Source organism: Quercus robur, chromosome 1 (assembly GCF_932294415.1).
Source record: "Quercus robur chromosome 1, dhQueRobu3.1, whole genome shotgun sequence".
NCBI classification, from domain to species: Eukaryota; Viridiplantae; Streptophyta; class Magnoliopsida; order Fagales; family Fagaceae; genus Quercus; species Quercus robur.
In genome coordinates this window covers 9,225,343-9,244,838 of record NC_065534.1, presented here as the reverse complement: position 1 = coordinate 9,244,838, position 19,496 = coordinate 9,225,343, and the positions used below count along the sequence as shown (strand labels likewise).

The 19,496-nt window shown below is 34.7% G+C and overlaps 2 protein-coding genes and 1 pseudogene across 2 annotated transcripts in view; all 3 read right to left on the bottom strand.

Moving 5' to 3' along the window:
• Positions 1-5,198: 5,198 nt before the first annotated feature.
• On the bottom strand, positions 5,199-6,833 carry LOC126719493 (feruloyl CoA ortho-hydroxylase F6H1-3-like). The gene is made up of 2 exons (XM_050422041.1): positions 6,225-6,833; positions 5,199-5,866 (listed from the first exon to the last, which is right to left on the bottom strand). Exons 1-2 carry the CDS (start codon positions 6,824-6,826, stop codon positions 5,296-5,298), a joined length of 1,173 nt encoding a protein of 390 aa, XP_050277998.1. The 5' UTR covers positions 6,827-6,833; the 3' UTR covers positions 5,199-5,295.
• Positions 5,199-19,496, bottom strand: part of LOC126719541 (feruloyl CoA ortho-hydroxylase F6H1-3-like) — a 50,344-nt gene continuing 36,046 nt past the window's right edge. The window contains exon 3 of the mRNA XM_050422081.1: positions 5,199-5,284. The gene's annotated coding sequence lies outside the window, so the exon portion shown is untranslated. The remainder of the gene's footprint in view (positions 5,285-19,496) is intronic.
• On the bottom strand, positions 11,797-15,325 carry LOC126719557 (feruloyl CoA ortho-hydroxylase F6H1-3-like; annotated as a pseudogene).

The following is a 19,496-nucleotide window of genomic DNA, read 5'->3' as shown; positions in this document are numbered from 1 at the left end:
AAAATAGTATTATAAAGTTAATAATTGTTCAAGCATTTGATTGTCTAAAAAGACACTAAGTGAACTATCATAGATAACGATAAGTGCATAAAAACAAAAATGTTATACAAACTTAACATAATAAAATAATCATATCTACCCACTTTAATAAATATTGATCGCTAATAATGAACTATCATGTAACGATTTTAAAATATAAAAACTTGTAGGAACATATCATAAAACTTCATGTGTTCTTTTTTCCCCTTATAATTAGATATATTCAAGCTTTCTTTTTATTAAATTTTGTTTAATTTAAGTTTCTTATGACCCCCCCTCCCTTGCAAAAAAAAATCTTGGAGCCGCACTGCTCTCACAAAAACAAACCTGAAACAATATACTATAAAATAAAATTGGGTTAAGTCATGGTTATATCAAGTGACTATATTCTCTTTGTAATAAGTGGTTTCCTTAGTTAAAGATTTGGTTAAATTACATAATTTTCCTATAATTTAGGTTGCTTTCAAATTCAATCTGAAATTAAATTTTTTTATTTTATTAAAACACCAAACCTCTTTTAAATTATTTTAAGTCACACTCATAATAAGAATACATTGCCTAAAACTAATAAAAATTCACATAAGTTGTAACTAATACCTGTATATGAGATTAGATATCAATTATCTTACACAAATAACATAACTGAGTCTTGGCAGATCATATAACATGCTCCACAATCTGTTTTCTCTCTCTAAACGAAACATCATCAAGTAGAAATGTAAACTGTAAAGTCGGCTAGAGTCAATGAAAAATAAAAATTGCCCAAAAACGTATACAAATCCCAAAATCAAATCTTAGGTCAGCATAATGGTACGTTGCCAAAGAAAAGGTCGATAGCACAAAACTTGATGCAAGGAATAGAGATAGAGAAAGAGAGAGATGAGTGTACATCCTTGCCCAAGAACATCGTCCTCGGGCAAGATTGTAAAGAACCATTTATATACTTCTTCTTTGGCTTTCGTTCATTCCTTCTCTGTCTGAATCCTCGGGCTAAGTCCAACTTGTTTTACCCCACTCTCTTTACAAATATCTATTGATTTGGGCCTAACTGGATAGCACAAATTTCACTATTCTAAGTGAGTTTGGGCTGCTAATCCTTTGTGTCCTCACACAATCAATAGTGTGAATGATAGGCCAAAAATGTATTGACCCCTTGTGATAAATTAATCAATTAATTAGCCAAGTTTATTAATTAATCAAATTAACATGCAATGTACATGGCAGCACAAACAAATCACCAATTAAACTAAGTATGCAGCGGAAATTAAATTGACATGGTGATTTGTTTGCGAATGGGTAAAACCTATACGGCAAAAACCCTACCAGGTGATTTTAAAATCACCACTCCTGAGAATCTACTATTATCAAAACAAGTGGTTACAAGTAAAGGAATCTCAGTACCTTATACCAACCTATAGTTGAACCCTTACCATAATACCAAATTGGACTTGTTCTGTAGTGACAATATCTCCTTTCAATGCATGGCTCCCAGTACATGACTAACCAATTGCACAGATCCCAGTACGCAACTTAATCACCAACTAGAGAAGGATGTTGGCTGCAAAGTTCTTCACTTCATCACACGATGAAGATCATGAAGTTGTTTGGTCACAAAACCCTACGGTGTACAAATACAACAGCTTCTTCAAGAGAAAGATGAATTAGGGCAAAGTAGGTTTCTGGTCACACTTTCTTTCACACTTGTGGAATTGTGCTTTTGTGCAACTTCTGTAACCTTTTATGGCCCTCAAAATAATCTTTATATATGTTTAGGGTTGTGAGAAAAGAAAGTCCAAACATACACCCACAAATTGGATTGAAATCAGCTTTGAAAAACTGAATTTCATAAACCTTGATAGATAGCTATCTATCGAGCTAGCTGTTGAGGCACGGGCTTTAGCAGTTTTTAAACCTCGATAGATGCTAGTTGTCGAGATTTAAAATCCAGCACTTCATTACTTGATTCTTGGATAGACTTGCGTGGCTTTTGAAAGTTCAATTAGTGTGTAAAACAACTTAAACATTTAGACTCCCAAATTACATATTACTAATTCAAGCTTATTATCAAACAATGTATGTGCGAAATATGAAAATAAGCTAAAACATAATTGATAAAACAATTTAAACCAAATAAAATCACAACCACAGCAGAAATTAAATGGCAAAGATTAAGGGAAGAGAGATGCAAACACAAAGATAACACAACAATGTGTTATTGAAGAGGAAATCGAAGTTTTCGACGTAAAACCTCTTTGCTGCCTTCCAAGTAGTCAATAATCCACTAGAGAGTGAAGATGGGATACATGAACAGCAGAAGACCCTTCAAACCTAATCTACCCAGTGTACTTAAGCCTTCCAAGCTTCTTGCTCCAACGATGTTACGCCGAACCTTTGTCTTCTCTAGATTACCGAATTCTGCTATAGCCCATAGCATCAACCAATATCAATTGGTCCCTTCCTAAATGCTTCCCAAGCACCAAATAACATTCTCACAGATATGGGTATGGTGAAAAAAGGATTTGGCTAAATGTACCTCTCAAGGATGTAACAATAGAGAGGATGAGAATAGAGGAATTTGGAGAATCAAAGGATGAAGATTGTGGATGATTCAATCTTGTTTTTCTCAAGAGTTTCTCTCTTAAAATTCTCTCTAGAAACTTTCTACAATACGTGGCTATAAGAGGTATTTATACTAGTGTGTGTTTGGAATGCGAAATGTCAGTTTTTCCCAAACAGAGTGGTCTGACGAATTGACCTCGCGACTTGACTGAGTCATGAGTTTGAGTCGCGAGCTAACTGCCTGGCCAGATTGGAAGTTTTGTCCTGTAGTAATCCAGCTGGCTTAACTCTTCAGCACCTCTACATGCTTCACACGTGTGCCTCCTTTAGCGATTTGCCACTCGCAAGCCAGTCGCGAGGCCTTACTGAGTGCACACTCTTGAACTTTTCTTCACACTCTCTCACACACTATCCTTACATGATTTCCACCTAAATACAGGGTTTCTAAATGCTGAATTACAAGCAAATTAGCATGGAATAAAGCCAACAAAATGGTTGATTAAATTCAACCTTACAACTTTAACACTTGAACTTGAAACCTTGTTTCTTGATGCATTAAATACATCATAGATCTACCCAATTACAAGTAAAGTGTGTTTTGTCAAAGGATTAGCCAATTACATAAAATATTGACATATGTTCCTAACATCAAATCACATATGTCCTAATAGTGAAGTTGTATAAAACATTTCAAGTATATTGCTATAATTTTAACACTTTTATATTGATTTATTTCTCAATTTATTTTGAATAATCCAATAACACGTTTAAACTTTTTATAATTAGATTAATCTCTTTAATTTTTTGTTATCAGTTATCAATTTATTATTTGTTCCAGGGGTGGCTCCACCTTATGGCCAGGGTGGTCCCAAGACCACCCTGACCTGAAGAAAAAAAAAAATTATACATAATAATTTAAAATTTTATATTATCTACTTTTTAAAAAAAAATTTGGGAACATCCTGAATTTTTTTTATGCCAATAAAATTAAATTTTGGTCCATAATTTGAGCAACTTAACAATATATTAGGGTTTTTCAAGCAAAAAGAACCACATGCTTTTTTATTCTTTTAAGCCTATACTACGGTTTTACTTTTAGTTTTTTCTTTACCTGGCACACTGTTATTGTACGACTACTTTTCCTCAAAAACATTATAATATATATTATACGACTAATTAGTCAAAGTCACGTAAATTTAGTTTTCTTCATTGTACAACTACTTTTCTTTTTTCTTTTTCTGATAATTTTGATTAAAAAAAAGTAGTTTTAGTTAATTAAGTGAATAAACTTAAAAAGTTACTTAATTTTTACATAACAACAGTTAATTCATTATATATATATATATATAAAATAAACTTTTATTTTTATGATTATAATTAAACATGTGATTGTCCATTCTAAGGAAATTTGATTAAATTTACACGAAAAGTGTCACTAAATATTATGTTTTTACATTTTTCTAGCATATTATTAGTAATAAACTTATTATATTTTTAGTTATATAATTTAAAATTTTATTAATTATATTATTTATGACGTCACCGATTCAACCATCGGTCAGATCTTGGTTCGACCAAAAAATCAGTAACCAGTCCCTTTTCCAGTTCTTTCACTGTACTGGTTTATAAAAACATGGAAAAACCCCCCCAAAAAAAATGAACAAAAATATGGAAAAAAAATTATAATAAAACCACTAATAAGCCCCAAACCAAATGCCAATAGAAAAGTCCAATACAAGATCAATCTCATCTCAAACTAAGACTATCACTACTCCAACACCAACACGATTACGTTTTTAATTCAACAAATATTAAAAAAAAAAAAAAATCATCACTGCCTCAGTGCCTCGTGGATTCACAAGTCATTAAACAATTTAAACTAAAACTAAATCAAACCTAAAGGCTAAAAGAAAGTAAGAAACTCACTTACTCTCCCCAGCCATTGTCGTCCATCCCTGTTTAGAAAAACTAATAACAACCACAACTAAACTCCACAAGCTTTATGTTGTAAAACTTTATGTATTTGTTTGTTTTTTTTATTGTTGTTGTTGTTGGTGGTGGTGGTGATAATATATAAAATTTTCATTTTATTAGATTGTGTAATTTATGCCTGTTGAGGAATACCCTGGATAAAATTCAAGAAGCTAAAGAAAAAGAGAACTTCTTCTCAAATGTTTTATAAAATTCAACCAAAAACATTATTTTGGTCTTAAATGTTGTAGGCCTATATAAAGGCACTCCACAAAATTTAATTACCAAATAAAAAAATATTTTAGACGTTGATTTGATGGTTGTTAGTGCTATTACTATTGTTTGTCACGGCATTCAAGACACGTCAGGTGGTAATTATTGCTCATTTTTCATAAATTGGGTCAAAATGGAACCTGTAGGATCATTTACACGCGCAGTGCTTATTGTTGTTGTCGAACCTTATTGAACCCAACATATAATAGAAATCTTTTTAATTTCATCAATATTTTTCACCTCTCATGAATTCTAATGCTTCAAACAGACATACAGACAATGTAAAAGCCATGTTAAAAAAAAGTGTAAACTCTTTTTTGTAAAAAGTAAAATAATTGGATAAAGAATTGACTGACTTCTATTATCTTCAAACAGATTTCAGATTGAGTTTTATTTCATAAAAATTATTTCTATTACAATAGAACATAACCTCACAACACACCTTAGAATACATCATATTTTTGCAAATTCAATTGTGTTCTTCCCATCATGAGCTTTCCTGAAGAAATGTTTCACATAATCTGAATACAGAACTTGCTTATATAATGCTTTCTCACCCCCTGCAAGCACTTCTAAAAAAGGACCAATCATGTCACATGGCCTAGGATTAACAAAAATAGGAACCGAAATCCTATTCTTGCTTCCACTAGCAACCACACGATGCTCAATGCTCTTGTATCGACCATTGCTCATTATCTGTAGTGCATCACCAACATTGATCACGAGGGAGCCACTTACAGGCGGAACATGAACCCAACTATCATTGTTTTCTCGCACATAGAGTCCACCAATTTCATCTTGAAGGAGGATAGTAAGGGTTGACACGTCAGAGTGACGACCTACTCCCACGGTGAGCTCAGGGTTAGGACATATAGGATAGTAGTTAAGGTTAATCCTCTTTGAACCCCTTAAGAGAGATTCTTTTGTCTCATCAATTTCTTTCACATTTATCCTCTTCATTAGTACCTCTAATAGCCTTTGGATAACTAGTTCAGACCCCCTCATATATTCCAGAACTTGATCCCTAAAAGCAAACAACAATTAGTCCACCAAAAACTATATATATATACATAAGCATATACTACTTGATCCACAAAATTATGTTTTATAATACTCAAATTTTTTTTATAAAAAAATAGAAATAGAAATAGAAATATATATAAATATATATATATATATATATATATATATATATTTATATGTATATATATATATATATATATATGTATATATATATATATATATAATGATGAAATCACTATTGATCTTCAATCAAACATGGTGGATATAATGAGATGCAATACGTACACAAGTATTGCATCTATATTATATGTCATATATTTGTTGTGTAAACTAAATTGAGCAAAGTTAAGCTCTGTTACTTGCAGGCAGAAGGCCACAATGCAGAGGCCTCATCCTCGGACACATAAAACAGGCTCAGGTAATCTTTCCATTCAAGAGCCTTCTCTGCTTCAGGACTAAAGCTTGTGCCAAACCGCACGCTGTTGGAAGATGAGTTTTCTTTTGAAAACTTCCTCTTCTCCTCAGCTGGCAAATTGAAGAACCTATGTGTTGCAACCTTCACATTCTCCAGCACTTCAATGGGCACGCCATGGTTGATAATCTGAAAGAAACCCCACTTTTCTGCTGCATCACAGATTGATTCAGAGACTTTTTGTTCGTCCCAGTTTGACATATCTATGATGGGTATAGACTCTTGAGGCAAGATGTTGCTCACAGTGATCCTTTCTTCTACAGGTTGGATATATTGCTTAGGGAGGGTTTTGAGTCCCATTTCTGAGAGACCCTTTACTCCATTGCCATTTGTTACGACAAAGTCTGTGATATTTGAGGACTCACTGATAGGTGTTGCAACTGTTGGAGCCATTCTTACAAGAAAGGAATAAAGAGAGAGCTTAGTATTTAGCAAATGGCTTGAAACTAAGATGTTCGGTGGTGATGGTGTTGTTGGTCCAATTTGCATGTCATTTGCACCTATTTATATAGCACAGTCTCAAGAATTTTAAGGTAAATTTCAATTTATTCAATATATGCCTTACTAACTCCCATGGCAATATTCGCATGGCTTATTATATTATTGTCCTTTCCCCAATACTCGTCAATAACACGGTGGGTTTTATTCAACTATGCGTCGCCCCCTCCCCCACGAGACGCATAGTTGAATAAAACCCAATGCGTTTTTACCGCACTTCAATGCGTGGGAGTGTACTGGTCAAAGAGCCACGGCCCCCAAAGTTGAAAAGAAAGTCTCTGAGAAAAGTTTGGATTTCTCAAACCTAGCCACCTGGTGAATTGATATTGGAACGTGTTATGGTTCAAATCAATGTTATGAAGACCTTTTGGAGTCCGTTCAGGTCTATCTATTCGAACGGAACATTTCAATTCCCATCTATTTGGACGTATTGTTTTAGACTGTTTTGAAATTATCACTTTTTATATATATAAATATATATATATATATAGTAAGTAATTAATAAAAAAGAATGTTATTACTCACTGCTATTCTTATACCAAATTTTATAAATGTAATATCATTTAATGAATGTAATATAGTGTTTTAAAAGAAATGCTACCGTAATAATAAAGTGATTAGATTAATTATTTTAAAATTCAAGTTTGGGTATTTTTGTAAATAAACAAACATTGATGGGATATTTATAAACTAGGAAGCCCCCTTTTCACCTAACCCCACTCTTTCACCCACGTCCAATGGCTTCTCCACTCTTAGGGTCCGTTTGGATTGAGCTTATTGTTACTGAAACTGAAAACTGAAAACTGAAAACACTGTAGCAAAATAATTTTTAAATGTGTAAATAGTACCGTGGGACCCATTTTTAATATTTTTTAATGCGTAAACAGTGTCAGCACAGTGCATGAATAGTGTATTTACTGTTCATAACAGTAAAATTTGTCCCCCAATGTCAACAAATGCGGGCCAAAAAAAAAAAAAGCAAAACGCAACTCTGGAAACGTGGACGCAGGATTCATCTGAATCCAAACGCCCTTTTAGGGTCTATTTGAATAGAATTTATTTTACTGAAACTGAAAACTGAAAATTGAAAATACTGTAGCAAAATAATTTTTAAATGTGTGAATAGTACCGTGAAACCCATTTTTAATGAAAAAGTTGCTGAAAAGTGTAATTTGTGGGTCCGTAAACAGTGCACGTATACACTGTTCACTGTGAAAAGTCAACATTTGCGGTTACTGTTTAATGAACAGTGCATGAACCGTAACCGCACTACTCCAAAACGCGTGAAAAAAAAAAAAAAAAAAAAAAAGAACAAAAATACAGCTTCAAATCGCAAACGCAGCTTTAGTGGAATCCAAACAGTCACTTATTCCTCTTCATTTCAAATTCCCATCAGTTACTTACAACTTCTTGGAAAATTTCATAAACCAGGCCAAAAGTTTAAGTGCAAGACTAAAGAAGAAAGTTTCAAACACAGCTAAAACTTGAGCTTTCTCCACGGTGGCTCTAAATTTCTGTTATTTTCTTCGTCTCCTTTTTTTTTTTTTTTTTTTTTTCAAATAATTTGGTAGCTCCGTAGAGGCGATTAGTGCTATATGGAAACATGCTGTGCTGATGAGTTTGTTAGTTTATTTTTTATTTTGGCTAAAAATTGCTACCAGCCAAAATTTATATTTTGGCCGAAATTGATTGGAATGGCTGGAATGACCTAAAACTAGCCGGAATTGGACTTGAGGTGAAATGGGTGGTATACCGTTCCAGATTGCATCCCAGTACGAAATATTCTGAACGGAACGGAACGGAACAGAACAGATTTAATAACATTGGTTCAAATCTTTCTTCTACAATTATAATTATCAAATTAAAAATTAAAATTAAATTCCAACCAATTAAAATATTAAATAAAATAGGGAGAGGATTTGCTACATACTTGTATTTAGCAATTGTTGTATAAAAGGTTAGGTGGCAGCAATAAATAAGTGACAAGTGTCCAAGGGTCTACCTAGTTATGTGACCCTTACACACTTGTTACTTCATTCTATTGTCACCTAACCTTGTATGCAGCAATTACTGCATACAGAATTAATGTGATTTGATTTACTTTGACTTTTCAATTAAGATGGTAAAGAAATCTATATGTTGTTTTTACCATTCATTCGAGATTGAGACAAAATAGTTTAATTTTAGGGGTAAAATATAAAAACTATTTGTTAGATTTGGGCTACAGACAAGTATTACTAAATTTATTTTCAAAAATATATCGAATTTGCTCCTACATCACTACTTAACACAATTCGAAAATTCCATTGCTCTTCCTGCTTTATTTTTTATTTATTATTGGCTACCCAAATGTTCAGTTCACAAATGTCACCGTGAGACTTTTGTAATCAAGACAAGTTGTTGGAAGAAAACTAAATATTTGGAGGAGCAAAGAATTTTCAAACGGCCGTGTTAAAGTGCCGACCGTGCTTAGAAATCAAAATGAAAATTTTTTTAAATTCTTGGTAGTAATGACCATGGTTTTAAAAACCGAACCGGACATAGAACCGTTTTTTTTTTGAATTTCCGGTTCAAGTCCGGTTTTTGGCCAGTTTTCCGGTTGTTGACCGGTTTTTTACCACTTTTAGGGTTTTTAACTGGACCGGATTGGCTTCCGATTCCCGGTTGAACCGGTCGGACCGACCGGTCCGGTCCGGTTTTTAAAACAGTGGTAATGACATTAACCAAACCTCAAAAGTTTTTGACCTTTTTCTGTACACTTTACTTTTGAATGTTGTGATCATTAGCGGAGCCCCACCACATAATTTTCACGGCCAAAATACCACTCCCTTTCAAGCCATAGCAAGAATATATAAGTTTTTTCCTAAATTGCATTCCTTTTTTTCCTCAAATTTGTTTAATCTCCTTACTCTTGAAGTTTTAATTGATATCTTCTGTTCAAGGTTAAAAAAAAAAAAAAAAAAAAAAAAAAAAAAAAAAAACTGAATTCTCATGCATTTAATTCTGTTCCAAAAAAAAAAAAAAATACTATCACTTCAATATACTTATACTAAGTTTTTTATTTATTTTTAAAAAAATATCTTATTAAATCTAACTCGTAGTATTGCCGTGAACTAGGATATATATATATATATATATATATATATATATATATTTTTTTTTTTTTGTTATTTATCTTTATTATTATTTAACTATGAAAATTTAAGTAGGCCAAGCTAATATATATATTATAAATGTTTTTTAAAAGAAAAAGACGTTGAGAAACGTCTGTGTGAGCTTATGGGTGAATTAATTACTGCACGTAACTCGAAAGCTTCATCAAAGAATTTCAGCTACCTATTCCTGATGATGCTTGTCCTCTCAAGTTGAAACTTGCACGTTTTGGGCCTACTGATCTTCTTTGTTCTTTACCTATACTTGATATAGATCTCAAATTCAAAATTGCACTCTAGATTCTATAACTTGTCTGGCTATTTTAAAATGCATGTTGTGTTTATTATTGGGTTCTAAGACTTTAGGTTTAAATGTATTAGAACTTCAATTTATAATGTTAGCAAACCATGATCAAAACGTTTAGTCTTGTTTTAGACTTGCTCAAAGTATGTGTTTATTGTAAAGTTGGAATCGAGTGTACTGCAGGATTTACTGTGTAAATCTGCCTGGCTCGATCGATCGAGAATTTGACTTAATCGATTAAAGCTCGTGCAGATTGTTTTTTCTGCAGAATTTTCCAACTCAGTCCAAGCCCGTTTAACGTGTAGGATTTTATGTTTTGCCTTAAGTATAAAAGGGAAACTCTAGCCACATTTTGAGATTGCTTTTTATGCTATATGTGTGAATCTCTTGTGAGATCTAGAGGTGTTTGCCTTCATACACACTTAGGGTTTCCAATCTCAAGATTGATGTCGAGAGCTTGGTGATCAATTAAATTGCTAATTCAAGAGCTTAAAGATATACAAGAGGGAGTGCTTGTGCTTGTTGTGAATCCAAGAGAGAAGTAGTCTGTGGACTCGGAGTTATCACGTAGTCGTGGTAGTAAGTTTCCTACTCGAGGTAGTAATAGGATGTTAGTGGTCTAAGTCGCTATTGTGTAAACTTCAATTTTTTTTATAGTGGATTTGCTTTTTACATTGAGGATAACTAGGTTAAATCCTCTCCAGGTTTTCTACCGGTTTGGTTTTCCTGTGTTATCATATTGTTGCGTTCTTTATTTTCTGTACTTGTCAATGATATGATTTATATGTGTTAACCTAGTTCTGCATAATTTACCTAAGTTAATCACTTGGCTAAATAACTAGGTTAATCTGGTTGTGTTTAAGGGGTCTAAAAATTTACATTTATATATTTCATCTCAGTATGTGATTTCTCCATTGATGATCTTGTCCTCTCAAGTTGAAACTTGTAGGGCCTACTGATCTTCTTTGTTCTTTACAAATTGCATGCCATCGTTGTTCTTGTTCTTCAAATGCATTTCGTTTTTGTTTATAGAGCACATATTTTTCGTGTTGATTGATAGAAGGAGAGCAAGATGGAATTGATGATGTTCACACAATAAAACTAAATTTTACACCATAGGGTATTTTTACGAAATCTTAACCTAATCCAATTCTAATCCAAGTATGATTTTAAAGTTATTTGTCTTGCAAGTAGAGACTTATAAAAGCTTAGGTTTTATGATAAGCTTGGACCTTAATAAATCTAACATTAATGAGCCCTAACAGATCTAACATCCCCTTACAGACTTAATGTGGCAAATTTAATACCAACTTGAATCTAGAGAGAAGCATGATATTCATTAGAAGAGAAATGTTGAAGTTGGAGAACGTCGTGAAGGAGATGATGACAAATGTAGGAGAGAGAGAAAGAGAGAGAGAGAGAAACTTAGTCCTATTAGACCCAATTTTATTTCATCAAAATTATTTCCATTGTAATAGAACAACCTCACAACACACCTCAAAACATCAGACTTTTGTAAATTCAATTGTGTTCTTCCCATTAAGAGCCTTCCTAAAGAAATGCTTGACATAATCTAAATAAAGAACTTGCTTGTATAATGCTTTCTCAACCCCTGCAAGCACTTCTGAGAAAGGACAAATCATGTCATATGGCCTAGGATTAACAAAAATTGGAACTGAAATCCTATTCTTGCTTCCACTGGCAACCACACGATGCTCAATGCTCTTGTATTGACCCTTGCTCATTATTTGCAATGCATCACCAACATTAATCACGAGGGAACCACTTATAGGTGGAACATGAACCCAACTATCGTTGTTTCCTCACACGTAGAGTCCACCAATATCATCCTGAAGGAGGATAGTAAGAGTTGGCACATCTGAGTGATGACCTACCCCCACTGTGAGCTCAGGATTACAACATATGGGATAGTAGTTAAGGTTAATCCCCTTTGAACCCATTAAGAGAGATTCATTTGTCTCATCAATTTCTTTCACATTTAACCTCTTCATTAGTGCCTTTAATAGCCTTTTGATAACCAATTCAGAACTCCTCATGTATTCCAGAACTTGATCCCTAAAAGCAAACAACAATTAGTCCACTGATAAAAGTAATTTAGTTTACCAAATGAAAGCATGGATTAAATTATAAATTGAACCCTTTCAGTTTGGAGTCATTTTGATTTTGTCCAAAAATTTGGAGTGTAAACCCTAATATTATATAAGCCTGTAACCTATATTGCTTGGTTGAATGATGTTTCTAGGGACTAGGTAATTTGTAAGCATTACGGGATGTTGGGTGCTAATTGGCTTGTGTGCGAGTGACTATGTATGTTGGTTGTCGTGTGCCTCTCAAGAAATTGAAGCCAATGGTGGCTTGTCCGAGTTGTGATTTGGGGTGGGTAAGTGAAAAGTTTGGAGGTGAATCAATTAGGTATGAAAAAAAGGGTTTGACTAATTTGAGATGGATTTTTGGTGGTGGTTCATGGTAACTGTGTATTGGCAAAGTCAAGATTTTGTTTGGGGGCCAAATTGTGATAATAATATAGGGAAATGCTAATGAGTGCCCTTAAAGCATTGGTTAACAATCCATTTTAGGAAAGTTTTGACATCATTTTTATGAAAAATGAAAAAAAAAAATGTCAAAACATTAATTGTTTTTTTTTTTTTTCTTTTCCCATAAAATCTTTCTTTAACTGGATTGTTAATCAATGCCCTAATAATATATTAGTCAAAAAAAACCTCCACACACATGCATAAACACAAATACGTATAAATCTTAGTATTTTAATACTAAAGTAGGTCATAATTTATAAATATGTTGTATACAAAATTATCATCTTTTAAACTTGAATGAGTATAAAAAAGTTGCCTAGTTTGATATTAGACATACAGGAATATCAACAAAAGAACTTATTATATCCTTTAAAAATTATGCTCAGTATTAATCTTTCATAGAATAAGATTTTTTATAATTTTCATAGTGAAATTTGTAAAATTTTTATTTTCAATATATTACAAAATTTTCTACCAAAGTTAAAAACAGAAAATGAAGAAAAATAACAATATTTTTTACTAAAAAAGTTTTTTTTTTTTTTTGAAATGATTTAATTAAAACGATACAATTTTTAAATAAATTGAGGTGACATTTACACTCAAATGTGAGTAGAAATAAAATGACTCAAATTAAAGTATGAAAGTTCAATTATGTGTAAAAACACCCTTGAACGTTTAGACCCCCAAATACAAAATAACCAATTCAAGCTTTATGATAAACAACAAGTGTGCGGAAAATGAACATAAGCTATAAACAGAATTGGAAATCAATCTAAGCCAATTATAAATCACATCCACAGCAGAAAATAAAAGGCAAAGATAAAGGGAAGAGAGATGCAAACACAAGGACAACACACGATGTGTTATCGAAGAGGAAACCAAAGCCCTCGGCGTAAAACCTTTCCGCCGCCCTCCAAGCGGTCAATAATCCACTAGAAAATGTAGTTGGGATACATGAACAACAATAGACCCTCCAAGCCTAATCTACCCGATGTACCTAAGCCCTCCAAGCTTCTTGCTCCAACGAGGTTGCGCCGAACCTTTTTCTTTTCTAGCTTACCAGATTCCGCTACTAGACCATAGCATCCGCCATCCTTGGCATCTTCCAATGCTTCCCAAAACTCCAAAAACACTCAACACTCTAAATTGGTGTGGGTAGTGTTTGGATAGAAATCTCCTCTCAATAGGTATGACAATGAGAGAGGGAATGAGAAGAGACTACAAAGGTTTCTCTCTAAGAATGAGTAGCTCTCTCTAATTGGGTGGGTGTTTTGAAGAAACCTCTCTTAGGGTTTTTCTTTCTGAATGGCCACGCATATTTTGTGGGAATGAGGGGTATTTATACTGGTCTGAGAATGGAATGCGAAGAGTCAGTTTTTCCAAAAACAGGGCTGGCTGGCGACTTGACCTCACGACTTAACTGAGTCGCGAGTTCAAGCCGCAAGCTAGTTAAATGGCCAGTCTGGATTTTTGTCCTGTAGTGCTCCAGCTAGCGTGACTGTTCAGCTCCCCTGCATGCTCTGCGCGTGTGCAACTTTTGGCGGCTTGCAAGCCGCGAGCTTCCCGCGAGATCCAGCCGCGAGTCCCTGCTATACTGCACAGTCTTGAGCATTTCTTCACACTCTCTCACACACTACCCTTACATGATTCCCACCTAAATACAGGGTTTCTAAGTGCTGTACTACAAGCAAATATGTCACGGAATAAAGTCAACACATGGTTGATTAAATTCAACCTTACAAAGTATTATATAACTTTAGGGGGTCACAATCCAAACTTTAAAATTTTAAAGAACAAAATCAAAATGATCAGATAGCAATTTATAATTAAACCTAAAATGTAACTATGTAAGTACATGTATCTATGCAGATGTTCATATATGAATATGAGTGTTTTGTTTAGGTATGTATGTATATCTATGCGTCATGTATTTGTTGAGTAAAACTAAATTTAGTTAAGTTAAGCTTTTTTACTTGCACATATGAGGCCACAATGCAGAGGCCTCATCCTCTGACACATAAAAGAGGCTAAGGTAATCTTTCCATTCAAGAGAATTCTCTGCTTCAGGTCTAAAGCTTGTGCCAAACCGCACATTGTTGGAAGGTGAGTTTTCTTTAGAAAACTCCCTCTTCTCCTTAGCTGGCAAATTGAAGAACCTATGTGTTGCATCCTTCACATTCTCCAGCACTTCAATGGACACTCCGTGGTTAATAACCTGAAAGAAAACCCACTTTTCTACTGCATCACAGATTGATTCTAAAACTTTTGGTTCATCCCAGTTTGACATATCAATGATGGGTATAGACTTAAGAGTCATGATGTTGTTCACACTGATCCTTTCTTCTAGGGGTTGGATATATTGCCTAGGTATGGTTTTAAGCCCCATTTCTGAGAGACCCTTTACTCCATTGCCTTTGGTTACAACAAAATCAGTGATACCTGAGGACTCATTGATTGGTGTTGCAACAATTAGAGCCATTAGAATTGTTAGTGTATAGCTTAGACTAGTTTAGCCCAGTATACTGTACTTGTAGTTTACTCATATTACTTGTTCTACACATCAATGTACAGACTATTCAGTCTTTCTCTCACACTTTATATTGTTAACATGGTATCAGAGCCATTCCTCTGACTTTCTGGTTCTTGTGGACATCTGCGACGTTCTTCCGCTGCCCTCACCTTCATCTAGTAGTCACTGCTAGAAGCAAGTCACCGCTGTCACGCTTACAGTCCCTACAACTCTTGGATCTCATCATTCTGCCCATCCAACTGTCAAAGCAAAGGCATAGAGTGACAGAACAGCCAATCCCAAGAAAAACCCAACCAAGAACAGAAACCACCTCACACGCGCCCCCATGCGCCGGCTGAAGTTTCTGCCTCACGAGCACGCGCTCTATGCGCCGTCTGTATTTCTCACGTGCCTCCCGCGCTAGGACACACGACCTCCACGCGCCCCACATGCTTGCTCCGTTTCACGTACTGCCACATCAGCCCCAGGGTAATGTCACACTGCCACGTCAGCACACGTCATCCGTTGACCGTTGACTTGGACCAGACCGTTGACTGTTGACTGTTGACTTTGACCAAGTTAAAGTTTTTCAACAGGACCTAGATTTCAATTTTGGGCTCCATTTCTGCATTTAAGGTCTCTAAATCTCACTTTTTGGTCATTTTCTTCATTATGGCTCAATAAAATGAATGAGATATCATACGTCCTATCACCATTATGTTAGATGGTCCTACTAGCTATCATGCATGGTCTCAGAATATGACTGTCTTTCTCAAGGGTCGTAAACTGTGGAGATATGTGACTGGTTCAATTCCTAAGCCAGTACCAAACCCTAAGTCCAAAGCCACAACTGCTGAAGAGTCTTCCAAGACTACTGTTACAACAGATGATTATGAAGAACGCCTAGAGGAATGGGAGAGTATTCAGAGTAAGATCTTGTCTTGGTTTATCAATACCTCTATTCCTTCATTCATAATCTTCTTTTTCGTCTTGAAACTGCTGAGGCTGCTTGGAAATTTTTGGCTGATTGCTATAATTGTACTAATGATTCAAGCTTTGAGTTCCACATTGAATCAAAGCTTTATCAAATGCACCAAGAGACAGGTCAGTCTATTTCTAATTTTTATTCTCAGACTTCTACTATGTGAGAACAACTCTCTGCTGCAGATCCTCCATTGGTGTGGTCTAAGGACATTGAGCTTTTTGTCAAATATTGGGATTGCCGCAAATTTATGCACTTTATGATGGGTTTACGTGAGGATTTTGAGCCTACTAAAGCTTCTCTGCTTAGCCAGTCTCCTACTCCTTCTCTTGATGCTGTAGTAAAAGAGCTTATTTCTTAGGAGAATTGTTGGCCTACTTATCACATGTCATCATCTGATCATGTATTGGCTACACCCTCTCCACAGCCTCCCATTATTACATTCACTGCTCCTCCACGAATAAATTCCAGGCGTCCCACCTCTCAGTCTTCCAAAGGTACTTACTGCAAGTTTTGTCGTGCCAAAGGCCATGACATCTCTGATTGTCGCAAACTACAGAAATTTGTGCAAGAGTAGAATAAAGCTTCTCTTCCTCAGGCAGCTGCTGTATGTCCTTCGGATCCATTGGTTCCTACAGGTCCATTTTTGGCTTCCTCACTTACTACAGCTGATATTGAGGCAGTTCTTCAACAGGTTTTATCCCACACTTCCACTATCCTTTTTGTCACCTCAGGTAAACAACCTTGGTTTTTTGATACTGCATATTGTAACCATATGACTCTTGATGAATCCCAATTTTCTGATAAGGCATGTTAGTTTTTAGACCCCTTAAAACACAATTGGATTAACCTAGTTAATTAGCCAAGTTGTTACTTAGTCCAAATTCCAAGTCTAGGTTATCACAATCAAACAATCATATCATGCATAGCAGCGAAAAATAAATAAGACAATGATATGATCACTCAGGAAAACCAAACCGGTAAAAAACCTGGGGAGGATTTAACCTAGCTATCCTCAAGGTAAAAAGCAAATCCACTAGAAAGAATCGAAGTTCATACAATAAGACTTACAAGCCCCCACGCTCGACTTCTTATTGCTACCAACCAGTAGAACTTACTGACACAACCACGTGCAAGCTCCGAATCCACGGACTCCTTCTTTCTTTGGCCTTTGCAAAACACAAACACCCCCATTTGTGACTTTGAGATCCCACTCAAAGGTTTAGCAACACAAACTCTCCTGTTTGTGACTCCAAGACCACCCTTGAAAGTTTAGATCATCAGCACCTTTGATGACAAGAGAAGGCAACAACTTCTACAATACCGGATCTTGAGATTCTTCAAGGAATAACACCGGTAGAAGACATAAGAGAGCTTTCTAGGAACTAAACCCTAAATACAAAAGAGGCACACTCTTTTCTCTCTGAAAAGGCTTACAAAAACGTGCTTAGGGTTTCCTTTATATACTGGGAGAAGTAGATTAGAAACCCTAATCCTTAATGGGCTTGAATTGCTGTTTGGGCTTAATTAAAATTCTGCAGATACGACTTTCGATCGGTCGAGCCTGTCTTTCGATCGATCGAACCAGACAGATTATGAAATCTTCTTCCTGCAGCTTGTATGTTCTTGAATATTGACTTGAATCACCTTGAGTATTGTCTAATAAAACCTATAGACTCTAAGATCTATATCTAGACAAGTTTGTGTTCACGATTTGCCAATTGTTCTAAACATTTAGAACCTAACAAACTCCCCCTTTGGCAATTCGTGACAAAACTTTCATACAAAATGAAATGCTCAAATACAAGAACAACCTAATACAATAAAATGCCCAATTACATCACAAATCCCAATCTAAGACTCCTAACCTAGAAGTTGCAAGAAGAGGTAGAAGGTCTTGATCAGAATGCACCTGTCTTTCCTGAAACACTCAACAAACACATCATCGCATGTGTGGAAAGAAAGACATATAAACAATAATATGAAATAGAATTAAAAACAAAAGTAAATTCTAACTCTCCCCCTAAGTTAGATATATCAAAAAGTTTTTATATTTTGCCCCTAAACAAAACAAACAGGTCATCTATGTCTCCCCCTTTTTGTCACGTATTGACAAAGACTACCTAATCAGAAGATAGACAGAAAATATACGCAATAGAGTAAGAGAAAATAGAGACAACTCCCCCTATGAAGAGCAACAACTCCCCCTAAGAACCACAAAGGTTAAAAAAAATTTCTCCCCTTATAAAAATAGGAAAAACAAAACAAGTTTTGGGAAAAACAGTTTCGGGGAAAAATAAAGGGGGTGGGGATAAATAAAAAAACACAAACCAAGTTTTTAAAAAAACCTAAGTTGAGGATACACATGAAGAAAAAATATTCTCTCTTTCAATAAAATGCAAACATGGCACTATGTGACCCATAAATAGTTGCATGAGTAGAGAAAATATTTGCACATTGATTATCCATCATATCTCTTAAGAAAAATATTTTCTACAGTTCACACATAAAAATAGCATATACTAGAAAGTATATAATTCAAAAATTAATCAATCAATTTTTAAATCAAGTTGAGTATCCAATTTAGCAAAGTGTATGCATGTTATGTGTGAAAACAGTGAGAGGTATGACCGCAAAACTGCAAGATGGATACAGAAAACAATGCAATGCATGTGAATCCTAAACATAAATGATGCATGGAAAAATCAAATTTTTGAAAAAAACAGAGCAATTTAATGCAAAAACACCTCAAAGTACAATATTTCATGAATGAAATGCATGAGTATGAGACGAAAAGTTTTTCAAAAACACTTGAATTCAAACCAGATCTTCCAAAATCAAGATTTTCAATCAATTTGTCCTTAAAGCGCAAACATTAAACACATTTTGCATTAAAATCAAGGAACTTTTAATCTTGGATAGCCACAACAAAATCACACGCAATATAATGTACCAAGTTTAGCAAAGAGTAACTTGTGTAGTGTGTGCAACTAGTAAAAGCTTGAGATACATGTGAGGTGATATGTGAATAGCAATCAATCACAAAGTCTACAAAATTCATCACATATAATTTAAAAGAGACTATCACCTAAAGAGTTACATCATATAACTCCCACATCTCCTAGAAAACAAGCTTGCAATCATGTAAGTTTCTTGATT